The sequence below is a fragment of the Aristolochia californica genome, unplaced genomic scaffold (assembly GCF_029961685.1).
Source record: "Aristolochia californica isolate CCGP_79_NKW_82.1479 unplaced genomic scaffold, dmAriCali1.0.hap1 SCAF_1, whole genome shotgun sequence".
Lineage (NCBI taxonomy): Eukaryota > Viridiplantae > Streptophyta > Magnoliopsida > Piperales > Aristolochiaceae > Aristolochia > Aristolochia californica.
This window is the reverse complement of record NW_027181770.1, coordinates 55,747,524-55,770,803: the sequence shown is the minus strand read 5'-3', so window position 1 is coordinate 55,770,803 and position 23,280 is coordinate 55,747,524. Positions and strand designations below refer to the sequence as shown.

Genomic DNA, 23,280 nt, shown 5'->3' with positions numbered 1-23,280 from the left:
AATCGAGGAATCAGATAATGAATTGTGATACTCAAAGGAGATGCCCCTAAAATTATTGTATGCATAAGAGAGCAATCTATCTCGAGTGTATGAATTATACACATTTTTTTCGATCTCAAGAGAGGTAATAGATTGGTCAAAGAATGTTATAATGAGTTTCTAAGGATGTGGTATGAGATATTTGTCTATCATCCATTCATTACCAATGAACGAAAATTGAAAAAATAACAAAACCAATTGCTGGTTGCTAAATTCCTTGATGGTATGGGTTTCGAATTTGATGAAGTAAAGGCACAATTACTCGCTTCAGAAGATGTGCCTACTTTGTCTGCTACATTTAACAAGATTATGCGTGTTGAGCCTACTGTTGTACCTAGGGGTGGCAAAGGAGTTAAGGTGGTGGATGTCTTTGCACTTAATTCCTCTGGTTTTATAGAGTCTTCTCTAGGTTAAAACAATGCAACTAGGGGTAAAGGTAGATATGGATTTGGTCTTGGTTGAGGCCAAGGTGATGACAGGTCTGAGAGGAAGTGTAATCATTGTGGTAGGACAAACCATTTTTCAAATAAGAGTTGGATTAAGTTTTTTAAATTAGTGTGGGCAAACTCATTCATTCACGATAGTTGTGAGACTTCTATTGAGGAGGTAACCATTGTTATATCAAGGTCCTCCAATGAAATGCACAACTTACTACTACTACAACAACAACTAGTACAATGTATGGCTCAACTCTCAACTACTTCCTCGACTTCTATGGCTTAAACTTTTACTCCTACAACCACTCTAGCTAGTTCAGGTATATCTGTTCTTTACATGCGTCCATCGTCCACCTGGGTTCTTGATTTAGGAGCTACAATCCATATATTAGGTATGAGATCCTTTTTTTTTTCAAATTTAAAAGAGTCATATGATATTAAACATGTTACCTTAGCTTATGGTTCTACTTCATCGGTTTAAGGGATTGGTACAATGACTCCTACATCATTCACGTCTCTTTAGTTTGTCTTATTTGTTCCCAAGTTTCCTTTGAGTCTATTATCTATTAGTGAGTTCACAAAATCAATAGAATTGTTCATTAACCTTTTATCCTACCCATTGTGCCTTTTAGGATCTTGTGATGAAGAAAATAATTGGTTCAGTGCGTGAGAGGGGTGGATTTTATTATTTGGAGAGCCACTTACTAGATAATACACTACATACATTACGTTATGCAGTCTCACCTCTATAGTGGCTTTTTTTATTAGGCCATCCATCTCTGGCAAAACTAGTTCAACTTTTTCCTACATTTCATTCCAGTCTTTTATTTTAGTGTAAATCATGTCAATTGCACAAACATTACCAACATTTCTTGTATCTCACTGCATGAACAGTCAGTTGTTTGACATTGTTCAATCAGATGTTTGGGGTCCTTTTCATGTAACTAGTTTATTAGGTTATAAATATTTTCTTTCCTTTATTGATGATTGTAGTAGTTGTACTTGGGTTAATCTCCTTCTAGAGAAATTTGAGGTCTTTGATGTATTTCACAATTTTTACAATGAAATAAATAGTCAATTTGCCATTTCTATTCATGTAGTAATAATGGGCTTGAATTTATGATCAAAACTTTGATATATTTTGTCAAAGTTAAGAGATTATTCATCAATCATCTCGTGTGTTTACTCCACAACAAAATAAAGTAGTTGAACATAAAAACCACCATTTGTTGGAAGTGGCATATACAATATTATTTCATATGAATGTACCCTAGTCGTATTGGGGGGATGCAGTCATTACAACATGTTTTCTCATTAACAAGATGTCATCTTTTGTTCTTGGGGGAAAAATTTCAATACAAATTTTACTTCCTTTTGCTCCATTGTTTCCCATGTCTCCTCATATATTTGGTTGCATTTGTTTTACATGTGTTTGGGTCATCTATAGATAAATTGCCACCTTGTGTAGACAAGTACATTTTCTTGGGATATTCTTATACACAGAAGGGGTATAAATATTTCGTCCACATATAAAAGAATATTTATATCTGTTGATGTAACATTTTTCGAGGATACTCCGTTCTTTTCATCCTCCACTACAAATGAGGTTCCTCCTTTTACTACAAGTAAAAAGTTGGTTCTTACACCTAAGGAGGATAGTCATGACCTTCACCTAGTATTGTTGTTGAGAAATCATTGCATGTATATCATTGATGATGTGTGCCCTAACCTCACACTATAGTTCCCTCTCTCACACCATCCCATGAACACATTTCGTCTGCGGATCTTGAGTTAAGTGATTTACATCTTCCTATTGTTCTTTAAGGAGGTGTTTGAAAAGGTACTTGTTATCCATTGTCCAACTTTGTTCTTTTCTATTTGATGTCTGATCAATATAAAAATTTTGCCTTGTCTTTTCCACTTGCACTTTTCTTTTATTTGTGCGTCTGTTCTCTCCCCTCCACAATAGAAGCAAGTCATGGATGTTGGAATGGAGAGACAATTAGATGGGGGAACAAAGCAATTATGTGATCTACCCCTAGGTGCTACTGTTGTTCGATGTAGATGGGTGTACATGGTGAAATATAAGGCCACTAGCTCTATCGAGAGATACAAGGCTAGATTGGTAGCAAAAAGTTACACATAGACCTAGATTGTCCTCTATTTGGATTTTGGTTTCTATTACTGTGAATCAGGGGTGGTCATTGTGTCAACTTGACATTGAAAATGTTTTCTTGTATGATGATCTTGAAGAAGAGGTCTATATTGAGCAAGCTCCTAGGTATTTTACTCAAATGGAGATGAATAATGTTTGTAGACTCGAGAAAACTATATATGATCTCAAACAGAGCCCACATGTGTGGTTTAAGAAATTTAGCCAAGGTGTCATGTCCATTGGTTTTCCTAGAAGTCAACGTGATTATTCATTTTTTGTCATGAAGTGACCACTCGGTATTGTGGTGTTGTTAGTATACGTGGATGATATCATATTATCAGACAGTGATGTGATTGATATTGAAGAGGTTAAAACACATGTAGCAAAATACTTTCAAACTAAGGATCTTGGGTTACTAAAATATTTTTCGGGAATTGAAGTGGTAATATGCAAGGTAAGTCTTATATTGACATAGAGAAAGTATATCATAAATATGTTGCAAGAGTATGGATTATTGGGTTCTAAACAGGTTGAATCTCTAATGGAAGTTAGATATGATCTTCATGATGATTATAGTATTGAACTCAATGATAAGAGGATATACTTCAAGTTAGTTGGTAAACTGATATATGCTACTGTTATTCGCACAAACATTTCTTTTACCATTAGAGTTGTTAGTTAGTTCATAGAATGTCCACGAAAAATCCATCTAGAAGTTGCACTTATCACTTTTAGATAAAAACTTTTTCAAATGAAGACTATGGGGGTTCCAAGCTGGATAAGAAATCTACCATTGGGTATAGTGTGTTTCTTGGAGGAATCTTGATATCATGGAAAAGCAAAAAACAAAATGTTGTAGCTCAATCTAGTGCAAAGGTTTAGTATAGAGTAATAACTAATGCAACTAGTGAATTGATGTGGGTCAGGTTTGTGGCACAAGAGTTGAGTTTTCATCAAGGTGAACCTATGTCTATGTATTATGATAATCAAACAATGATAATTATTGTCGGGAATCCCATGTTTCATGAGAGTACTAACCACATTGAGGTGAATTGTCGTTTTATTTGAAATGTTGTAAAGAAGAAGTAGTCGTTCCCTATGTTGGATCTAGTGATCAACTTAGAGATGTGTTCACTAAAGCTGTGGGAAAATGCGAGTTTGTAATATTTTGCAACAAACTGGGTCTTATAGACATGTATGCTCTAGCTTGAAGGGAAACTATTAGAAAAGCTATTGAGGAGTATTTTGGTCTTTTTACATCACCAAATATTTATGATATCTACATTATCTTATACTACATGTTTGATTATGTCACTAGGCTTAATTTCATGTAAGTTGGTTATGTAATATGCGGGATACAAAGGTTTAAGTGATTTTAAGTATGTATAGGGCATTTTTGTGCTTTGCTAAATCTCGCTTAATAAAGAGAAGAGGGGAACAAGACTCAAATTGAGGTCTCTTCCCTCTCCTTCTTCCTCTCTATCTCAATTTCTCTCTTTTCTCTCCTTGATCTCTCTCACTTCCTACATGACAGGATATGCCTTCTTTTGTTGGAAACATATGTTGATTTTTTAGTTATATCTTTTCTTATATTCTAGTAACAAAATTAAGGATCGAACTTCAGGACCTCTGGTGTCAAAAACAAAGAGAGGATGCCAGTTTGAAATACTAACAGTGGATAAATTATGGTAAATAGATACCCTATCTACATAGATTGCATAATTATTATTATTAGCAGTCAATAAGATGTTACATTTGTAATAAAATATTAAAAAAGACTTGAAAAATAATTTTTTTACTTGACTACATAAAGGACGTTCAAATATACTACTCATAATTTTTATGTATTCAAAATTAACATCATAATCTCACCCTCTGTCAAAAAATAAAAAATTAAAAAATTAAAATCCTAAAGAAAGGGTAGGATCCTTATTTTGATGTGTCTTTTGTTATTGTTAGAAAATCTCAAGAGGAGAAATATCATCATTTTTCACTTACTACGAAGTCCAACGGTCACACTATCTTATTCTCCGTGTTTTGTTTTATCTCTAGTCCAATTTTCATGTAATTTGAATAAGTATGCGGGGAGATATAAGAGTTTTAAGTATTTTTAAGTTACTAGGGGCATTTTATTGATTTTTATTTCAAAACTCTATAAAAGAACTCTTTTCTCTCCCTCCCACTATCTTTTTTTCCAAAAGCCTAAAGTTCACTCTTTTACATGGTATCAGAGCAGCTATTCATTAGAGCCCTCCATTTTTTTCCAATTTCCTCCATTAAAGCTCATGCCTTTAAGAAATGGATTTTCAAAAAATCCATCTTGACTGGTTGGTAAAAAATATGAATTTTTACGTACTTCTCTTGCCATAACCCTAGGGTTAATGGTTCCTAGTGCCTATTGAGAAATTTTGAACTATTTACTTCCCTATGAATGATTACTGAGTGACAAAAGTCACTATTTTGAACTATACAACCCTAGTATTGGGTTCTTTGTCTACATCATCTTTTGTTCTACCTGTGTCAATCCTAATTTCTTGGATTTTTTCATGACTTATTCAAATATGAGAGCATAGAATTGAAATTATGCCTTAAATGAGATATATTTACTTGAATTTCTTCCCTTTTCCTATTGCACGACTCATCACTGGGCTTGAGATTGCCTACATCATCATTGGGTTGGGTGATGTCAACCTTGAAAAGTGAAAAATATTTGGATTTTTTAAGGATACTACTACCTATAATAGCAAGGAATTACATATTAAAACAAATTGATTCTTCCAATTTGTAAAAAGCCTAATTTTCTCCATATGAACACCTATACATATTGTTTTGTGTGTGTTGTTTTTAGGACTGTTCAGAGACCATATTACTAGTATACATGGCTGATTTTGGTGAGGTTTTAACCCTTTAAGGGGATCTATAAGCTTAGAACGAAAGGATGCTATTATGATCACTATTGAGAGAATGAATGGTCAAACTATCTGAGGTGGTCATGATCAGTCATATTTTACTTAAAGGATAAGAAAAAAACAAATTTCATTAGGGATGACACTCCCGTCCCATTGAATGATGACTTAGAACTTATGGATTGTCAGGTTATGTCTTGATTACTTAAAAGCCTAGATCCTCATTTAAGGAATCAAGTTATGAATTTTGGCACAATTAAGGACACGTGGAACTTCTTAGAGTATGTTTATGCACAAGAAAATAATTTATCATGAATTTTTTAGTTATATACGAATATGTTTAGCCTCAAGAGAGGTTAGAAGTTTGTTCTTGCATATTATAGTGAGTTGTTTTGTATATTGCAGGAGATGAGTATTTTCCATCCCATTATTATGGATGAAAGGGAAACAAGAAAATAGAAAGGACAAGTGCATATTGCCAAAATTTTATATGGGTTAGGCCTAGAATTGGACTCTATTAGAGCGCAATTATTGGCATGCGATGATGGTCAATCATTATCCACAACTTATATTAGAGTACTACATGTACAAAAGGCAATTGTAGCCCTGGATGATAAAGATGTGTCTAGGGTTTATGCATTAACACTAAACTCTCAGGATTCATCAGAGCCATCTATGGGTAGAACTAGAAGCACAAGAGGAAAGGCAAAAGATAATGAAGGAAGAGGAAAGGGCAAAGTGATACTAGGCCGAATAGAAAATTTAGTCATTGCGGTTGTATGAAACACTTTTTTGTTAAGTGTTGGGAAAGTTTTGGTAAACCTACAAGAGTCAATTCTCTTATTCATGAGAGTACAACTCGTCCACTAAGCCTTCTGTGCAAGTTGTAACTGGGTCATCTGATGAAATACAACAACTAATTCAGTGCATGTCACAAATAAATATTGCTTCCAATTTAACATTCATGACTCAATCTTCCACTCCTATAGCCACATTGGCTGATTATGGTATGACTGCCCTCCATGTGACTCCAAAGTTTCTACCCACATGTCAAGTATGTGCACTTTGTGTTCTAATTTAAAAGAGTCAACTACTATTAAACAAGTTACTTTGGCTAATGGATCCATTTCTCCGGTGCAAGGAATGGGTACATTGGTTCCATCTACCTTTATGTCACCTCGGTCTGTCTTATTTGTCGCTAAATTCCCTCTCAATCTATTGCCAACAAGTCAACTTACCAAATCAATAAATTGCTATAAGGCTTTTTATCCTTCACATTTTGTTTTCAGAATCTTACAACGAGTTGGATGATTGGTTTTGCGTGTGAGAGAGGCGAGTTATACTATGTGGAAAGCCATTCACTAGATACTTTCACAAACATTGTACTCTGTGGTCTATCCTCTACAATGGTATCTACGGGTAGGTCATCCTTCTCCTAGAAAGTTGATTCAACTATTTCCTGCATTTCCTCCAAGCCTATCCTTCCAATGTGACACGTTTTAGTTGGGCAAACATTGGCAAACATCATTTCTTACAAGTCAATCACGAAGTAGTCGGTCGCTCGACATTATTCATTCTAATGTTTAGGGGCCTTGTCCAACACCTAATATTTTGGTTATAAGTACTTTCTATCTTTTATTAATGATTTTAGTCGTTCTACTTGGACTTATATCCTATGAGAGAAATCTGAAATATTTGATGTGTTCCATCTTTTTGTAATGAAAGAACAAATCAGTTTGATATTTTTATTAGAGTAATTTGCTATGATAATGGTCTTGAGTTTATGAATACTTCATATTTGCTATAGCCTCCTCTGCATGAGTTTAGGGTTTAGGGTCTCGATCCTAAATCGGGTCTCATTTACTTTGGGTGGGGTTTTTTTCTCTTTACCTCCTATTTCCTTCATGTCTAATTTCCCTTGTAACTAGGATAAAGGACTTTAGTTCTAATTGAACCCAGTTTAACTGGTCAATCTGATTTAGATTTTAAATACTTATTTCATGATGAATGAGGATACTGAAATGCTGGTTAGCATAAAAGAGTTAGTATTATATTGGTTAATTGAACAGGTTCAACAACGTTTTCAAACTCGAAAGCCGAAACGCTGACCTGGCTGAGTTAGCCATTAAACCTCAGAAAAAAAACCAACAGAGCCCGTTGGGTTCGTGACCAAGGGTTTAGGGTTTCTCGTTTCTTCGCTCCAACTCCCGGTCTTATTCTTTGTCATTCGCATCTCCTTTTTCTGGAACATTTCCTGGCGACGATCTTCTGTCGATCCAACTCTGGCTGCTCGGCAACAGGGGGAACGGTCACGATTGGTGGCAGACGAATTTTTTTATCCCCTAGTAATTGATTCTCCGGTTCCCTCCTTTTTTGGAGATGACTAATTTCCGCTGCTATTCGACTAAACAGAGTCGCCGTCACAGAAGAGATTAAAGGAAGCTTTGAAGTCACCGCCAGTACAGGACTTCGGTGACGATTGGAGGGCCTCTGGCGACGAGTGTCGACCCATTTGAGAGGTTTCCCTTTATTTTTTGGTGAGTTCTTCATTTTTTTTTTCTTTTTTATCTAAGTCGTATAAGTTTTGTAGAGGAAAGAAGAGAATAATGAAGGGGATTTTAATTTTTCACTCGATAGTCTCACCGTGTTTTTCAGTGGCCGGAATAGCAATAAGTTTTTGTTTTTGTTTTTGTCACCTTATTTGTCTTTGCTTTGGCAACTCATAACTTCACTACTTAACCGGCTGTCAATGTCCTTTTACTACTACCACTATACTCCCCAAGTCCTCGCATTGGTTACACACAGCTACAATTATATTATTTCCGAGCAACATATATTTTATATTTACATCTTTCTCTACTGTTTTATACTCACATTCGTGTGTCATTAAATTGACGATATTCATGCAAGCACGAGGATGAATCATGGGCACATGCTTTTCCAATTTCAACATTGAGTTGCTGAAAAAAGGTGTTTAATAGGCAAGCATTGAATCAGAATGGGATTTTCTGTAATATGCAAGTATCTTATAGATCAGAAACAAGAAGTGCTGTATTTTTATTTTTAACTAATTTTAAATTTTCTTACTATTAGTATAGCCTTTATTTATATGTATATGTATTATATATTAAGATTTTTGTATATTTATATAATTTCAAAAATTAAAATTGTAGTTTCAACTGGCGGTTAAACCAGGTTGAATTGGACCTAGTCACCTCACCATTTTGGTTTTTATATTGGATTAAACAGCTCTGAGTGCCCAGGTGGGTCCATAGTGATAAAGCACTTGCTGGAAAATTGTAGTCACTTATTCATTTTCATGATCTGTCTAAGGGTAGTAATTGTGGCTGCTTCAGAACTTTTTTATCTGGGAGCGTTGGACAATCATGGCTTGGAGAGGGCTTCTATCCAGGGACGTGAAAGTCATTTGCTATCTTCACTCGAAATCTTCTCTCAGTGGTGGTCTAGCTCGGTAAAACTGATGTCCTGGCCACCAGCTTACCCTTTTTTTTTTTTGTTTCCTGTACTGTAAAAAGGTTGATTTGGTTTCTGGTTTTCTTGGGAGAAAGTTGTGTGCTTTGTGATTCCAAGCTCCAAGAATACCATAATCAATTTATTTATGAGGATTTTCTTCGACTCATTCTGGTTTTTGCCTTTAAATGTGCAGGTGTCAAGATAAGTACCCAATTACTCCATTTGCTATATTTGGGCGAGAGTTCAGTGGAGTCGCTCCTAAGTCTTTGACAAGTTATGGTACGCTTTGTTCATATGTTTCATAGTGATTCTACAGAGTTCATGTGCAATTTTTTTTTTTTTTTTTTGTTGCTGTTTTTATTATTATGATGATGATGATGTTGTTGATGTACATCTTTCCAAACTTGAGATGTTATATGCATTTTAGGTAAAAAATATAGCTAGATGAAAGCAAGAGGATGCATTTGAATTGGGTTTTTTACTTTGGTAGCTGGTGTAGAGAGTTTCTAGAGGTACTTCTCCAGTTTTTTTTATTTTTAATTTATAATTTATAATTTTAATTCTCCACTTTGGTTAAAGGGGGATTTATATCTCCAAAGAATGGATGGGCAGAAGGATTCTGTATTTGCCCTTGTTGGATGTGTTTTTGTCCCTCCCATGTGATTAAAAGCGAAATCATTTTTATAACCTCAGTTAGTTCTCCTGAAAGGGTAATAACTTCATTTGTACTGTTTATGTTAGCTGGCTGAATGAATGTTTTGTAATTCCTAAATGACCGTAATATGGTTGCCAAGCAGGGGGAGGCATCTCTGTTTATCCTGCAATGGAGAATAGACTGTATCCTCTCGAGGTAAGAACCACTTCTTGTGTTTAGAAAGGTTATTGTTTTTGAAGATATATTCAAGTTGCATTCTCAGATCTACTAGTATTTAAATACCTCCTTTTTCTTAGATTGGCTTGAGCATTAATCTATTTTATAACCATGAGCCTTGTTTCTTGTTTTTTTTAAAGCTATTTTTATGATTTATCAATCCTCAAGGATACTCTTTTTGTGTTTAGATCAGTCCATCTCAGTTTACTTCCCGGGAGTTCTCTACTTCCATCTTGACCCCCCAAGAGGATGTAATTCCTTCAGAGCTGCTATCCAGGAAGAAAAATTTAACCCTGGATCGACTCCAAGGTATGAATTGCTGTCTTTTAATATATTATTGGTTGTTTAACCATGTTGAATTTATGGAAAAGAGAAATACTTCATTGTCTTGTTGTATTATGGGTACAATGAGCCTCTATTTATAATAGAGTTGTTAAGTTGGGTCTAAGGCCCATTCCAAAATGACTAGCCTCCTTAGGAATCCTTTTTTCCAACTAATAAACTCAAGATCTTTGTACTCACTAATCCATGTGGGATTATTCCTAAACACTCCCCCTCACGTGTAGACACTGTTTTCGTGACTCTACAAGTGGATAATTTAGGAGTAGGCAGTTTAGGTGTAGGCCCTCTTTTGTGGCTCTATAAGTAGATAGTTTAGGTGTAGACCCTTTTTTTTTGTGGCTCTACAAGTAGATAGTTTAGGCACAGACCCACATATGAATACCTGCTCTGATACCATGTTGATTTTCAGGACTCCATGATTTAGGTCATGGAGAAAAATGAGAGAGACACCATTGGGAGAAAACTAGAGGTTATGGACTTAAAAAAAAAAAATCAACATGGTATCAGAGCTTTGATTTTCAGGACTCACATCTATGGTTTTTCAGGATTGAAAAAACCCCATTATTTTTTTATTTGCTTATATTTTGTTGTTTTTTTCGTCATTACTGAAGTCCCTTTTTGTTGTGGAGTTATTCATATTTCTGCTGCTCGGTTGATCTAGCCCTGTATCAACACCACCTTCAGTATTATTTCTGGAAAGTTATGATACTTATCTTCATCGGAGAATAATGTTACTGGTTGGAAGTTTTTTCTGCTAAAAGTATAGAACATGTTGTTGTTGATTCTACTACATCAGTGCCACCCTAATTACATCGTATATTCCAACAAAAGTAAACGAGTAGAATCAGATTACAATTAAACTACCCTTGTCCTAATTACAACCAAAGTCAAACACTAAAAGATAAGTCCTAAAACAATTAATAATTGAAGATAAATAAAAAACTAACATAACTGAAACACCTTTAACTAAGACTCTTCTGTGAGACTTTCTTCCACGAGACTTCCCTTAGACTTCATCATATTAATTATAGCTCTATACTACTTTTGAGTCATGTAGAACTCTTCTATTCCTGCTCTTCAACACTCCCCTCAAGCTAGATGTTATAATTTCAGTTTGCAATGAAAAAGATTCTTGGTCCAGAAAAGCTACGTCTTCCCTCTTTTTAATCAGGGTTTAAGTGATATTTTGTACTCCCCTTTTTTGAATTTTTTGGTCACTTGAAAATATGACCAAAAAATTACCACAACATGTGGAATAAAATACATTTTTCTTGTGCTTCTTCTTCTTCTTCTCTTCCTCTAACTGAGGATAAAAAGGACAAAGAGACCCAGCTTGGACAAAACATAATATGGGAGAAAAAATTACTTCTAATTATACAACAAAGCTCCATGCACTAGTCAAAACGGTTATAGTCTGAAACACACTCCGCTCAATTTCAAAGGTGAAAAAACGATCCAACTTTAAGGCACAACAAAGTGGTTCCTCATTTTAAGGGTAGCTCATACACAAATCACCTCTTCGGTGAAGAATAAACGATTTGACTCGAGTGGATGTTGGGCACACTCTTATATCTTTTAGGTAGCGGGTCCAGGCATTGCTTTGAAGTTATGAAAGCACAAGATGATAAATTAAAGACATATTAGAGGGAAACAATTTTTAATTGAAAGGAGGCGACTATGCAACATTCATACTTCTAAACGAATCTAGAATGTGACTTTTTTTTTTTTTTTTGAAAAGCTAGGGTATACTTTAAAGATAGAATTGAAATAACTTAACAAATTTGACCAAGTATGGTTTTTGGGGGGTGACCACAATTTTTTGGAGATACAATGCAAAAGATACACAACCAAGTAACAAAAATACAAAAAAATAAAAACAATATCAAAGCATGATATTGATACCTTAAACAAGTACATCATGGAATAATTAAGACTGACCAAAAATCTCCGATTAGAAGGCAATTATCTGTACAATTACATTTTTGTTATACATATATGTGTATCTCTGTGTACATTTTATTGGTCTGTTTGTGTCTATGTTCGTACATTTGCTTAATGTTATTGGTGTAATATTTGCTGATATATTATATGTTATTTACTGTAAAGTGAAGACTATTTTATCTAATCTTTATTGGCTTTTGTGAACTATATTATCACTGTCCTGGTGGATGATCTATGTAATAATAACAATAATATTTATGGTCACCATATCTGCAATTTATCTTTTTCAATCTTTTTTCCGTTCCCATTATAGACACGTAGAAGTTGGGTATATTGCTATGCATATTAGAAAGAGAAAAAAATTATCCTCAAAGAAATTGCAGTTCATGCCTCTCTCAAAGAAATTGCAGATCTTGCCTCTTTAAGTAATTAATTTTAGAGAGTCCAAAAAAGTGATTTATTTGTTTGATCAGGACACAGAAAAAATAAAGTATAGAATACAAATTTACTTTGAAACTTTTTGTGTGAGGTTTTGGGTGCAAGTTTCACTAGTTTAGAAGGGTTTAACATTCAAAAGGAAATTTTCTGTTGTAATACTGAGAAATACAATATATTGACTTTCTTCCTTATCATTTTATTTATTTATTTATTTTTTTGAATGTTGAACTCCTTAGCCTGGTGAGACTTGAATCCAAGAACTCATGCTTAAATGCCCTTCCTGGCCATTGAGCCAAAGGCCCAATCTAGTTTTCATTATCATTAATCATTTTATAGAAAAACATTATTTAAATTAGTAAGTAACTCTTCTTTGTCAGATTACTTTTAGAACATGATTTTTTAAAAAATATTTTTTTTCATAAAAATAGGACAAATTAGCTTTTAAAGAATTTCCTGGAATGTTTAGGTTTTTTTCTCTTCTGTTTTAGAAATGTGTTGGTGGGGAAACATGTCTCTCCCAACAAAATGGGTATCCAGTAAATATACTCTAAATTAATTTTATGTTGCTTTATCCTTTTGATTTAGTGATTTTTTTGAGAAGTTTTATTTAGTGATCTTGCAATGTCCTACTTACTTTTCTTTTAGTTTTTGTACCAAATAGTGGGAGAGTCTTGTGAAGGTCTGTTTTTCACCAGTTTCTGATACTTTTAGGTGGTTTCAATGATGAGTTAATATACTTTGGATATTGCAGGCCAATATGAGGACCTAGTAACAAGAGTGACAAATTTTCACAATGAGGACAAAGGACTCATGGTTTTGGCTGGTGATGTTTTTGATGTGCCTATCAGAAAGGATATTGTTCACCGTGTTGTAAGGTGGCAGCTTGCAAAACGACAACAGGTATTATACATGTTGACTATTTTCATTTCTTTTCATGTCTAGGGGACCCAAGAACTAATTAATGGGTGTGGTGATGGAATCTCTCATACAATAGCTTTGCCTTAGGATAATCATTTTTTTATGATATGTGAGATCACTATTTTTGGAAAAAAAAGACCCTTGTAGTGGACCAAGCTTGACAATTCTGGTGCCATCTACCCTCTATGGTGTGGTTGTCCCCCTTCCCATCATCTTTTATGTCTTCAAATAAGGTGTGATAAATACAAGAGAGCAACTAGAACAAAGAGGCTGGGGGAGGAGGTGACATCAGCTAAGAACAAGAAACAGAGGAAAGGCTTTTATATGAAGAGTAATATTGTATAAGGTGCTGCTTTGTTATTATGGATAACACAGTTGACTTCCATTAGCTAAGAAGAAGAAATGGAGGGAAAAGGCATTTATATCTGAAGAATAATATTGTATAAGATGCTGTTTTGTTGTTATGGATGACACAGTTTGTTTATTTTATTTTTGACAAAGCACAGTTGGTTTCTTGTTATTTTATCTATGAATCATCCAATGCAAGTTTGCAGAACTGAAATTTTTGTGCCTTCCAATGGCATGCAAAGCTTAAGGTAGTCTGTCATTACTTTCTATTCGTTAGGTGATAGGACAAACATAAGAGGTCAAAGTCCGGCTAAAGAAGTGAAAATGTTTGTATTACTTAAAAATTGACATTTGTGCAGGGTACACATTCGACAAAGACTTTAAGTGAGGTCAGTGGAACTGGAAAGAAGCCATACAAACAGAAAGGGACTGGACGTGCAAGGCACGGAACTTTGCGTGGTCCCCAGGTGAACTAGATTCACATTTTTAGTTATGCATTTTATCTATGATCTTCTTTCACTAAGAGCTTGAAGCTTATAAAAGATTGTGCAAACAGTTTAGGCATGGAGCTACCATGCATGGTCCGAAACCTCGAAGTCATGCAATCAAGCTGCAGAAGAAGGTTCGACGTCTTGGACTGAAAATTGCATTATCGGCACGTGCAGCTGAGGGAAAGGTTCTCTCTCTCTCTCTCTCACTCTCTGTGAGTGTGCTTGTGTGTGTGTGAGAGTGTGCATGTGTGTGTGTGTTGTCTTCAGAGTGACTATGAGAGGTAAACTGCCCTTCAAAACTCACCAAAGTTATAGTTTGCTGTGTTGTATTAGGTAGCAACTGGTAATGCAAGTATAGATTATATTACTCAACATCTTTACAACAATTTTTCACATTAAACTGTGCGTGGTTGGGTTTTTCTTCCACCAAGATTACTTAAAACAAATTAGTGCAAATCCTCAGCCACATAATTAAGAATTGATAAAGAAACAATATACATAGAGCAAAAAATACCACAACAAGAGATGCAATTTACATTGTCTGGTGAAAATTGCCTACTTTCATGGAGAAAGCAGATGGAACTTTCACTTTTGAAGCAAATAGAGTGCAAACAGTAATGAAGACAATGACGACAAAAGCTTATAATACTGTAAACCTTCCTCTCTTTTTTCCTTGTCTCCTCTTGAAACTATTGCACTAGGGTTTCTCTTCTTCTTTCTCAAGTTGGGTGGCATGTTGAAAGAATGAGAGACTTAGGTCTTCTGTGTCCTTTTGTTTCCATTTAAGAGGTAGGGTCCACCACTTAGGCGGTGGTGATGGTGGTGGTGGGATGCAAGACATCTCAACTAGTGGCCTGGTGGGGGAAAGTACTGAATTCGTACAACTTAAGAAGCTGAAAAGCCTGAAATGATCAGAACCGTAGTAAAACAAGGGAAAATGAGAAATATCTTTCTGATGTCTGATAAACAGGAAAAAGAAAAATGCAAAGGCATTTTTCCTTTGAGTGTTGGTGAAGAAACATAGGTAATATCGCTGTACTATGGCTGAAGCTTTCCCACATTGCAACTTACTTTTGATAGCAACACTTTAAGTGATTTTTCGTTGTTGTTGTCCGTGTTTTTTTTTTTTTTTTTTTTTTTTTTTTTTTTTTTGGCAACTGAAGAGAAAAACAGGAACTCTTCCTGAAAACAAAAGGAAGAGTCAAGCAGTGATAATGTTCTTCTCTCCTACACCAGAAGATTGGACGAGAAATGTGTGCTAGGAAACATTTTTTATTCCATTCTTTTGTGGGCTGAACTACATGAGTGGATCTAATCAGAATTCTTACCAAGACCATTCAAAGAATATTTCCAGTCTTCAAAAGAGGAAAGGAAGTCTGAAAAGATTAAAAGATTTGCTAATGAGAGAATGTCATTCATATCTCTTGTTCTTGCACTGCAGTTCTGTATGCTAGTCTAGGTGGTTCATTGTTAATAAGGTGTGGTTTAGACAGTCCGAACAAAACTTTGTGCTTCACTGGATGGATCTCGAGTGCTGACTGGTATAATGCCCTTTTCTAATTTGAAAGAGCTGTATTTTATGTATGTAGTTCTTTTCATTTATGATGGTCCCTCAATTATATTACTTGAATGCTGTGTGCGTTTTTTATTCTGTGTCTTTTTTATTTTTTAGAGAAATATGAAAATTCTATTCCAGCAACATGGAATACAAACGTAGTAAAGGGGGCTGCCCCTTGTTTTTGGTAAGAGTTTGGCCGCATTGTTTGCTGATCGATGTACATGGGTCCATGTACAATTATCATTATAAAGAAGGTCAAGAATTTCATGCAATGGTTGCCAATGTCTCCCCAGTGTTTTAGCCTTCTTAGCACACAAACCAATTACGACAATTGAGTTGCATGAAATCCACAAGGAGCCACCAATTAAGGATTTGAAGAGGAGAGTGCCCTGTTTGTGGCAGTGGAGTTCTGCAGTGGTTGAGTCAGCAATGTCAATTGGCCCCGAGTAGGAGGCCCCTCGGTCACCCTCATGAGTTCTGAATAAACCACCAATTCTGACCTGACGAGGGTTCTGCCGTTGAAATTTAGCTTGATTCAATCGAGAATAGATGCTGAACCATTTATTAACCCACTCATGATCGCAAAATTTGTAACCAAGTGACAGTTGTTTCTCTCCAACCAAATCCCCAAGGGATGTGAGTGAGGCAAACAGAGAGGAGATTTGACCCAGTTTCAACTGCCTTAGATTGCTCCCAAGCTTGAGAATTTCTGTGAAGTATTGGGATATGCAAAGGATGAGTCCCAACTTTTTAAATACATGTGCCTAGATCCCCCAACTGAAAGGACAGTGGAGGAGTAAATGTTTGATATCTTCGTTTACGTAGCCACATAAGAGTGCACATTCCATTGACGATAGCAGTACTAAGTCTCCTTAGGTTAAGGTGAGTATTTTGCCTCTTGTTGCAGTGGGTTGGGGGGTGGGGTGGGGTGTTCCTTCCAACCGGTTGTTGATGAGGGGTCCTAGCATCAACAATATTCAAATCTTGCCTGGTGATACGGGAAGTTTTGATGATTATGAAGGTTAAACACACTGGGGTGGGAGGTCCACTGGTTCCTGTCACCAATCCACCAGTCAGTCCAAAACCTGTCTCCCTTGTGTAAAATTTTATTCCCTTGAATTCTTGGAATAGAATGTAAAGGCATTTTGAGAGATTTCATGTATTGCCCCCTTCTAAACTGAAGCTTGAGTTTGTTTACAACCAGGTTCCTCCAGGCGAGGTCTCTGATGCCCAGTCTTCCCAAAGTCTTTGGTTTACAGACATCAGCCACCTGACCAGGTGGTGCTTGAATCCATTCTCAATGCCTCTCCACAATAATCTTCGTTTTTAGCAACGCTAGCAATGCAGGGAAGAAAGGACAAGTAGTAGGTTGGAAGGTCAGCCACGCAAGAGTTGAGAGTCAGTCACTGGGCCTTGAAAAAGAGCCTCTCTCTCAAGGTTGAAAGCCTTGTGTCCATATCAAGGTTTTGTCATGTCTTGTGGAAGATTAGGGGCAGACTGAGGTTGGAGGTTGGGAGGTTTGTGTGTGTGCACCCTTTCCGGCTGGTCAATTTACTAGCTGTGTCTTCCCCTTGTTGAAGCCAAAAAGACAGGATTTCCTGAAATTAATCTGTTGTCCAGCTGTGATTTCAAATAAGCCTAGCAGCGCCTTAAATCTAATGACCTGTTCAATCAAATCATCACAGAACATGATCATATCGTCCTCAAATTGGATTATGGGAATGTCCAATTCAGTACACTCTGAAGTTGTATTGAGCCATCCTCTCTTCTTACTGGGTAGATCATAACATTTAAGTATTCCCTAATACTGTTGAATAGGAAGGGCGATAACAAGTCTCCTTGGCAGGGCATTGGTTATTACCGCATGCTGTCTTGTTGAGGAAGTAAGAAGTGAAGGAAATGCAACTCATGATCCACTTCCTCCAAGTGATGCAAGGTCCCATTTTTCGAGGAGATCATCCATCAACTTCCATTGTACTTGATCAAATGCCTTTTCCTAGTCAACTTTCAATACAAAGCTTGGCTTGCCCCTCAATTTGAAACAGTCAATGGCCACATAGACCCCCATTGCAGCATCCATAATACTTCCTGTGAGGAAAGCATAATCATTATTGGCATTGCCAACATTAGCTTTCAAGGAAGCATTTTGGCAATTAGGGGTGGCATCGAACCGAGCTGGTTTGCGAGCGGCTCAGTTTGATTCGGTTTATCTGGATCTTGAACCGAGTTTGAAATCCAGATCAGGCTCGTTTAAGTTAATGAGCCGAGCTCGAGCGAACCATGGTTTGGTTTTGAAGCTCGCAAGCTAGCTCGTTAACTTAACGAGGGCCCGAGCGCGGAGCGGTCTTCATCCGTTGCATTCTTAGGAACAGGGGAATCGGGATAATCGGGATTTGGCAGGCTGCAATAGTTTACAAGCGAGTGAAAATGTGGATTTGTGGGGGGGGGGGGGGGGGGGGGAGATCAGAAGGATAATAGGCGGGGGAGGGGAGAGAAAGGGATTGGAGGAGGCAGAACAGAGGAAGAGAAAGCCCATCTAGTTTATTCAAAATGGTTTTATATACTAAAAATAATTGTTTATTTACCTAAAAAAAATAAAGCGGTACACTTTATGAGAGAGTGAATAGAGCAGAGAAGGGCATTTGCGTTGAAAGATTCCTGATCGACTTGAGTCCATTCAAAGTAGAGAACTTCAAATCCCCAGCGAGACCAAGACCTTCTAGATTGATAACGTTAACAAACCCATCATCGGAGTAGATAACCCCATGCCATCCAAGCGGGCAGCCATTGGCATGCAGAGAAGTGGGATCCCAAATCTGACACCCGACCAGTCGTGTCTGACCGGATTCCCTTCTTGAACTCGAGCAGCGACTTGACGTCCGAAGTGAGATCGCTACTCTTGATACAACCGCAAAAAAGAGCAGTAGGGTCAGTATCGAGCTGAGATGACTCATTTCTATCACAGATGGGGGGAAACCCTAACCCCAGAAAATCATAGAGAGAAGGAGAGAAGCCGAGATTCCCAGGTTGAGGAGAAGAAAGAGGAAAGAAAGAACTCTTAAGGCAGTGTAAATTGTGAACTACTGGTGAAAGGGGTTTTGTGGAAAATCATACATTATGATTTTTGTTTGCTAGAAAGAGGGAAACCAATAACCAATAACCAGAACCGATATTGCAGAGAAGGGCGCTTGTATTTTGGATCCAAAACGCATTGTTAGGATGTCGCTAGTCGTAAGCCCCCAACTACTGCAGACTTGATCCAAAACTGAAAACACTATTAAATGGTTCCACTTTGGCTATCCCTTGAACAAGTCCAAAGACGAGTCATAATGTATGTTGCTATCACTGTTATTTTCAATTGTTCCATTAAAATTGATGACATTGAAAATCTTGATAGACAATTTCATGGGCTGTAAGAGGGCTGCCCTTTGCCTCATAAGTTGGAGGTAAGAGTGAGTGGAAATCTTGATAGGCAATTTCATGGGCCATAAGGGTGGGCATAGGTTGGATTGAGATCAGGTTATTTGAAATCCTAACTTGACTCCGAAACTTGAACCAAAAAAAACCTGAAATATCAAACCCAATCTTGTAATCTCGTCTCTGATTTGTCCCCATAAACCCAATTTAAACTTGACTTATCCCCACTCTGTTCCCGTTAATGTGACCCATCTCCAACCCGTCCCTACTCTGTTTTATATCTTCATCTCGTCTTTATGGGTTGGGTTGGAAGAGTATTTTTTTATTAGACAATAATAAATTTTATTCTTTTGTTTTTGTCATAGGTGGAGATTTTGCTCATGTGAAGGGGATTTCGTATATTGTTTCCTTAGTACGAAGAGAAAGAGCTAGAGTTTATAAATTTATACTGGATGTATAGTTTTTATTTGGGTGATTGCAAATTGATATTGATATTTCAATGATGTTTTTGTGTTTGATTATTGAATAAAGTATGCTTAATTATGCAACTTCTATGAATAATTTTATGCAGGGTTAATGTACAAAGGTTATACCCAATTTTATGTAAATGTATGCATAATTTTATATGCAATTTATTTGACATATATTTTATGCAAAACTTTAAATGTAGGTTGGAGCTCAAACTCGGCTAGAGCTCGATTACAATTTTAGGCTCGAGGCTAGGCTTGGCTCGAGCTCAAGTTCGAAATATTTAAATCAAGCCCGGCTCGAACATAGGCAGGTTCGGGCTCGACTCGATTTGATGCCACCTCTACTGGCAATGATTTATATGGGCTAGAGAAAAGGCTTTTGGCCTAAAATCCTTGGTGGTTTCCTTTTGGTACAAGGGTGATGAAGGATGCGCGTATCACTCTGCTTGTGAACCCATTCCAATAAAAGGCCTTTGATAGAACTGCAGTTGTTGTCCTTGATGAAGCTCTAGCTTAGTACGTACAATTCACCATTCTATTTGTCTGAGCCAGAGGCCTTGTTGTCCGGGACTTTAGTCATTGCTTCCTCTATTTTCTTGTTAGAGAAGGGTAGCTCCAAAAGAGCGGCAAGGGCTGGTGAAAAGCATTTGAAGCTCAGGTTACTGATCCATGACTTTATTTTTTTAGTAAACATGTTTGCAAAATAACTAACCAAGAAATTAGCAATATTCGATCTATCCACTATTACCTTGCCATTTATTGTGAGCGAGGTAAAGCGATTAGGTCGCCTGTGGACTGACGCTAAGGTGTGGAAGAACTTGGTATTCCCATCCCTCTTAGTCGGCCATTGGAATCAAGCTCTCTGTTTCTACAGATTCGATAGACCAATTCTCTGATCTAATTCAGTAGGGATAAGGGATCTACTTAGCAAAGTCAAGGACAGCAATAGTGGATTGGAGAGCTTTGTGGTAGGAGATAGCAGGAGCTCAAGTTTGCTTTGACCAGGAATGAAAGTGGGTCTTCAGAGCTTTGTGTTTCAGACAGTTTCCACCCTAGAGCCCCTCCAATGTAATTTTCTTGCCACCACATTTTGAGCAACCAGCAATCACTAGGTTTTGACATCGTATTTATACTTTTCTATTTGAAGGGCTGCAACAACTTCATCTGCTTTTGCTTTCATCTGGTTTTCTGTCTAGGCCTTCCTCTTGTCTCAATTTGCACTTTGCTACTTTCTGGTATGTCATCATGCTGTTGGCTGCCTTCCTTGGTCTTCTCTGCTGTCTTCTTCCTGCTTCTAGAGATCGAACTTTTTTGGCAGGTGGGATGGGAATTCCCTTTTGAGTTGGGGGGCTTGGTATATTCATTGGTTTGGGGGTGGGGTGGGGTGTCGGGTTCTGGATCTGCAGCTGGTTTTTGGGACGACATTAGCAAGTCTGTGTGACTTGGGGGGGGGGGTTCAAGTTTTGTGAGTCTCGGGAGGCAAGTGGTTCATGTGGTGTTTGTGCATCTGGTAGCTAGTTAGTCCTTTGGGACTTAGGTGGCAAGAGTGGTTCATGTGGTCTAAAGTGGTGTTTGTGCAGGTGTCTTATCTGGGAGCAATGCTGCAGGGAGTGGGGTGGTCTCTATGGCATTCGGTTCTACTGCCTTAGAGCGTCAGTTCAGCTGTCAGGGGAGGCTTCAGATTCAAATTTGAATTTAAATATTGTCAGGTCAAATAACCATCTTCTTCATGCTGAGTTACCATTCAGTCAATAGGAGCAATATGTGCATTCCTCCGAATGTACACTCGTTTCTGGGCTAGCATCTCGTTGGCGTTTTTTACACTTCCGGCACTGTTACGACCCCTTTGATCTCTTGAGTTGCTGTGTTTCCATGCAAATCTTTTCAAATAGAATCTTAATCCAGAAATTCTCATTGCCTGCTTCTGTTCTGAGAAAGCATTGTCCAAATAGCTGAGGATGCCAGTGGAATCCATACTCACCTTGCTTTTGGTGATTGGGTCGATCTCGAGTAGGTGACCAAATTTAGTTCCAATTTCTTCCCAGGCTTTCTCCTGCCACAGCTCTGGCGGGATGTCCCAAATCTTGACCCATTGTCCTGGGTTATTTCTCGGTTTAGTGGGGTTCCATTTATTGATGGGATGCTGGCTTCTGGTGGAGTTTTGATTGTCCATTTTCAAATTATATTGAACTTCACAGCTTTATTGTTTTTTATGTCTATGAGGTTGTCTCTGGGTAGGTTACCATCATTATTACTGCAATAACCAAAACATGAATCTCGGTAGACATTAAATAATAAGTGAATTACATAATCATAAAAGACAACGTTATCTTGAGAATTGCGTTCATTTTTCTTTTGTGACTAATGCTATTGCTTTCATTTCTCCTTTTGTGACTTATGATATGTTAATGGCAGTTTCAACCATGTTTTTGAGTCTTTGTAAGCGCTCTGTGCTCTTCGTCAATGATGATGAGGTTGAAATAATGTTGCTGAAACAGATGCTAGTGTTTGATGATTTGATGGTTCCCACGCACAAAACTAAGAACATTGTGAATTACATTGCACAAATGGAGAACACCAAGAAACTTCTTATCGTGGATGGGGGTCCTATAGATGAAAAGCTGAAGTTGGCCACGCAAAATCTTTACTATGTAAACGTTCTTCCCTCCATTGTAAGTGCTCAATATGTCTAGACTTACCTTTACCTTTCTTCGTCTCTGCAAAGCCTTGCTCAAGGGTAAAATATATCAATAGCCTCATTTGTTGTAAATGACACATTGTGTTTGTGGTCTTTTTTAAGTTTAGTTTCATGGCATTTGTGTTTCTTTCAGGGCTTAAACGTTTATAGCATTTTGCAACATGATACATTGGTGATGTCTCGTGATGCTGTTGACCGAATTGTTCAACGGATGCACACTCCAATCAACCGATAATTGCGAAGGGTGGCCTTGAGGGTATTTTCCGTTTGTCGGAGAAAGTGTCTCTACGAGGGAAGTTGATGCAGGGCTTGGTCAATAAGCTTTTTCTTTTCTATTTGTTTGAGATGTTCTGGTACAGAAACAAGTCGACCAAAATATCGAACTCACAATTAAGTGGACTACAGCGGTGTCACTGAGGCAATGGCGCATATGTACAATATGGTCAGGCATTCAGCAAATGCTTTTCTCAGAATTGTCAAGTGAAAAGCACTGGGAATGGCAGGAATTTTGAGTTAGGAAATGGTTCTTATACGAGTTTATCATTTGTGATTTCCTGATAATGAACTGAAGTGGGGATCGTTTCTCTTAGTTGTATTATTTTTCCTTTTATTGGGTTACTAGATTGGATGTGCAGTGTAGGAAACCGAAAGTTGCATCAAGGATTTTAAGGTGAGCTGCATTCCCTCCAGGCCATCAGTCTCTATTACTGTTCTTCGGTTATAATAAAGAATTAATTGAAACCATATTAAATTAGAGTTATGCCTTCTGGGACACTG

General features: G+C 37.1%; 1 protein-coding gene across 5 annotated transcripts; it reads left to right on the top strand.

Annotated features, from left to right (window-relative positions):
* Window positions 1–7,641: 7,641 nt before the first annotated feature.
* On the top strand, window positions 7,642–23,183 carry LOC137951709 (uncharacterized). Of its 5 annotated transcripts, none has more exons than XM_068798598.1 (10): window positions 7,642–8,074; window positions 8,894–9,009; window positions 9,205–9,290; window positions 9,809–9,861; window positions 10,071–10,191; window positions 13,355–13,503; window positions 14,229–14,336; window positions 14,426–14,545; window positions 22,304–22,477; window positions 22,637–23,183. In XM_068798598.1, exons 2-10 carry the CDS (start codon window positions 8,924–8,926, stop codon window positions 22,736–22,738), a joined length of 999 nt encoding a protein of 332 aa, XP_068654699.1. In that variant the 5' UTR covers window positions 7,642–8,074; window positions 8,894–8,923; the 3' UTR covers window positions 22,739–23,183. The 5 variants fall into 5 exon arrangements, with proteins under 5 accessions (XP_068654699.1, XP_068654676.1, XP_068654691.1 ...); XM_068798575.1 differs by having other exon boundaries at window positions 9,806–9,861; XM_068798590.1 differs by having other exon boundaries at window positions 8,876–9,009; window positions 9,806–9,861.
* Window positions 23,184–23,280: the final 97 nt, after the last annotated feature.

Bases quoted from the DNA above. Each gene is read 5' to 3' on its own strand.
- LOC137951709 (XM_068798575.1), top strand. From the start codon at position 8,924: ATGGCTTGGAGAGGGCTTCTATCCAGGGACGTGAAAGTCATTTGCTAT. The intron at 9,010-9,204 runs GTAAAACTGATG...TTAAATGTGCAG, and splicing joins CTCAGTGGTGGTCTAGCTCG to GTGTCAAGATAAGTACCCAA. The intron at 22,478-22,636 runs GTAAGTGCTCAA...TGTTTCTTTCAG, and splicing joins TAAACGTTCTTCCCTCCATT to GGCTTAAACGTTTATAGCAT.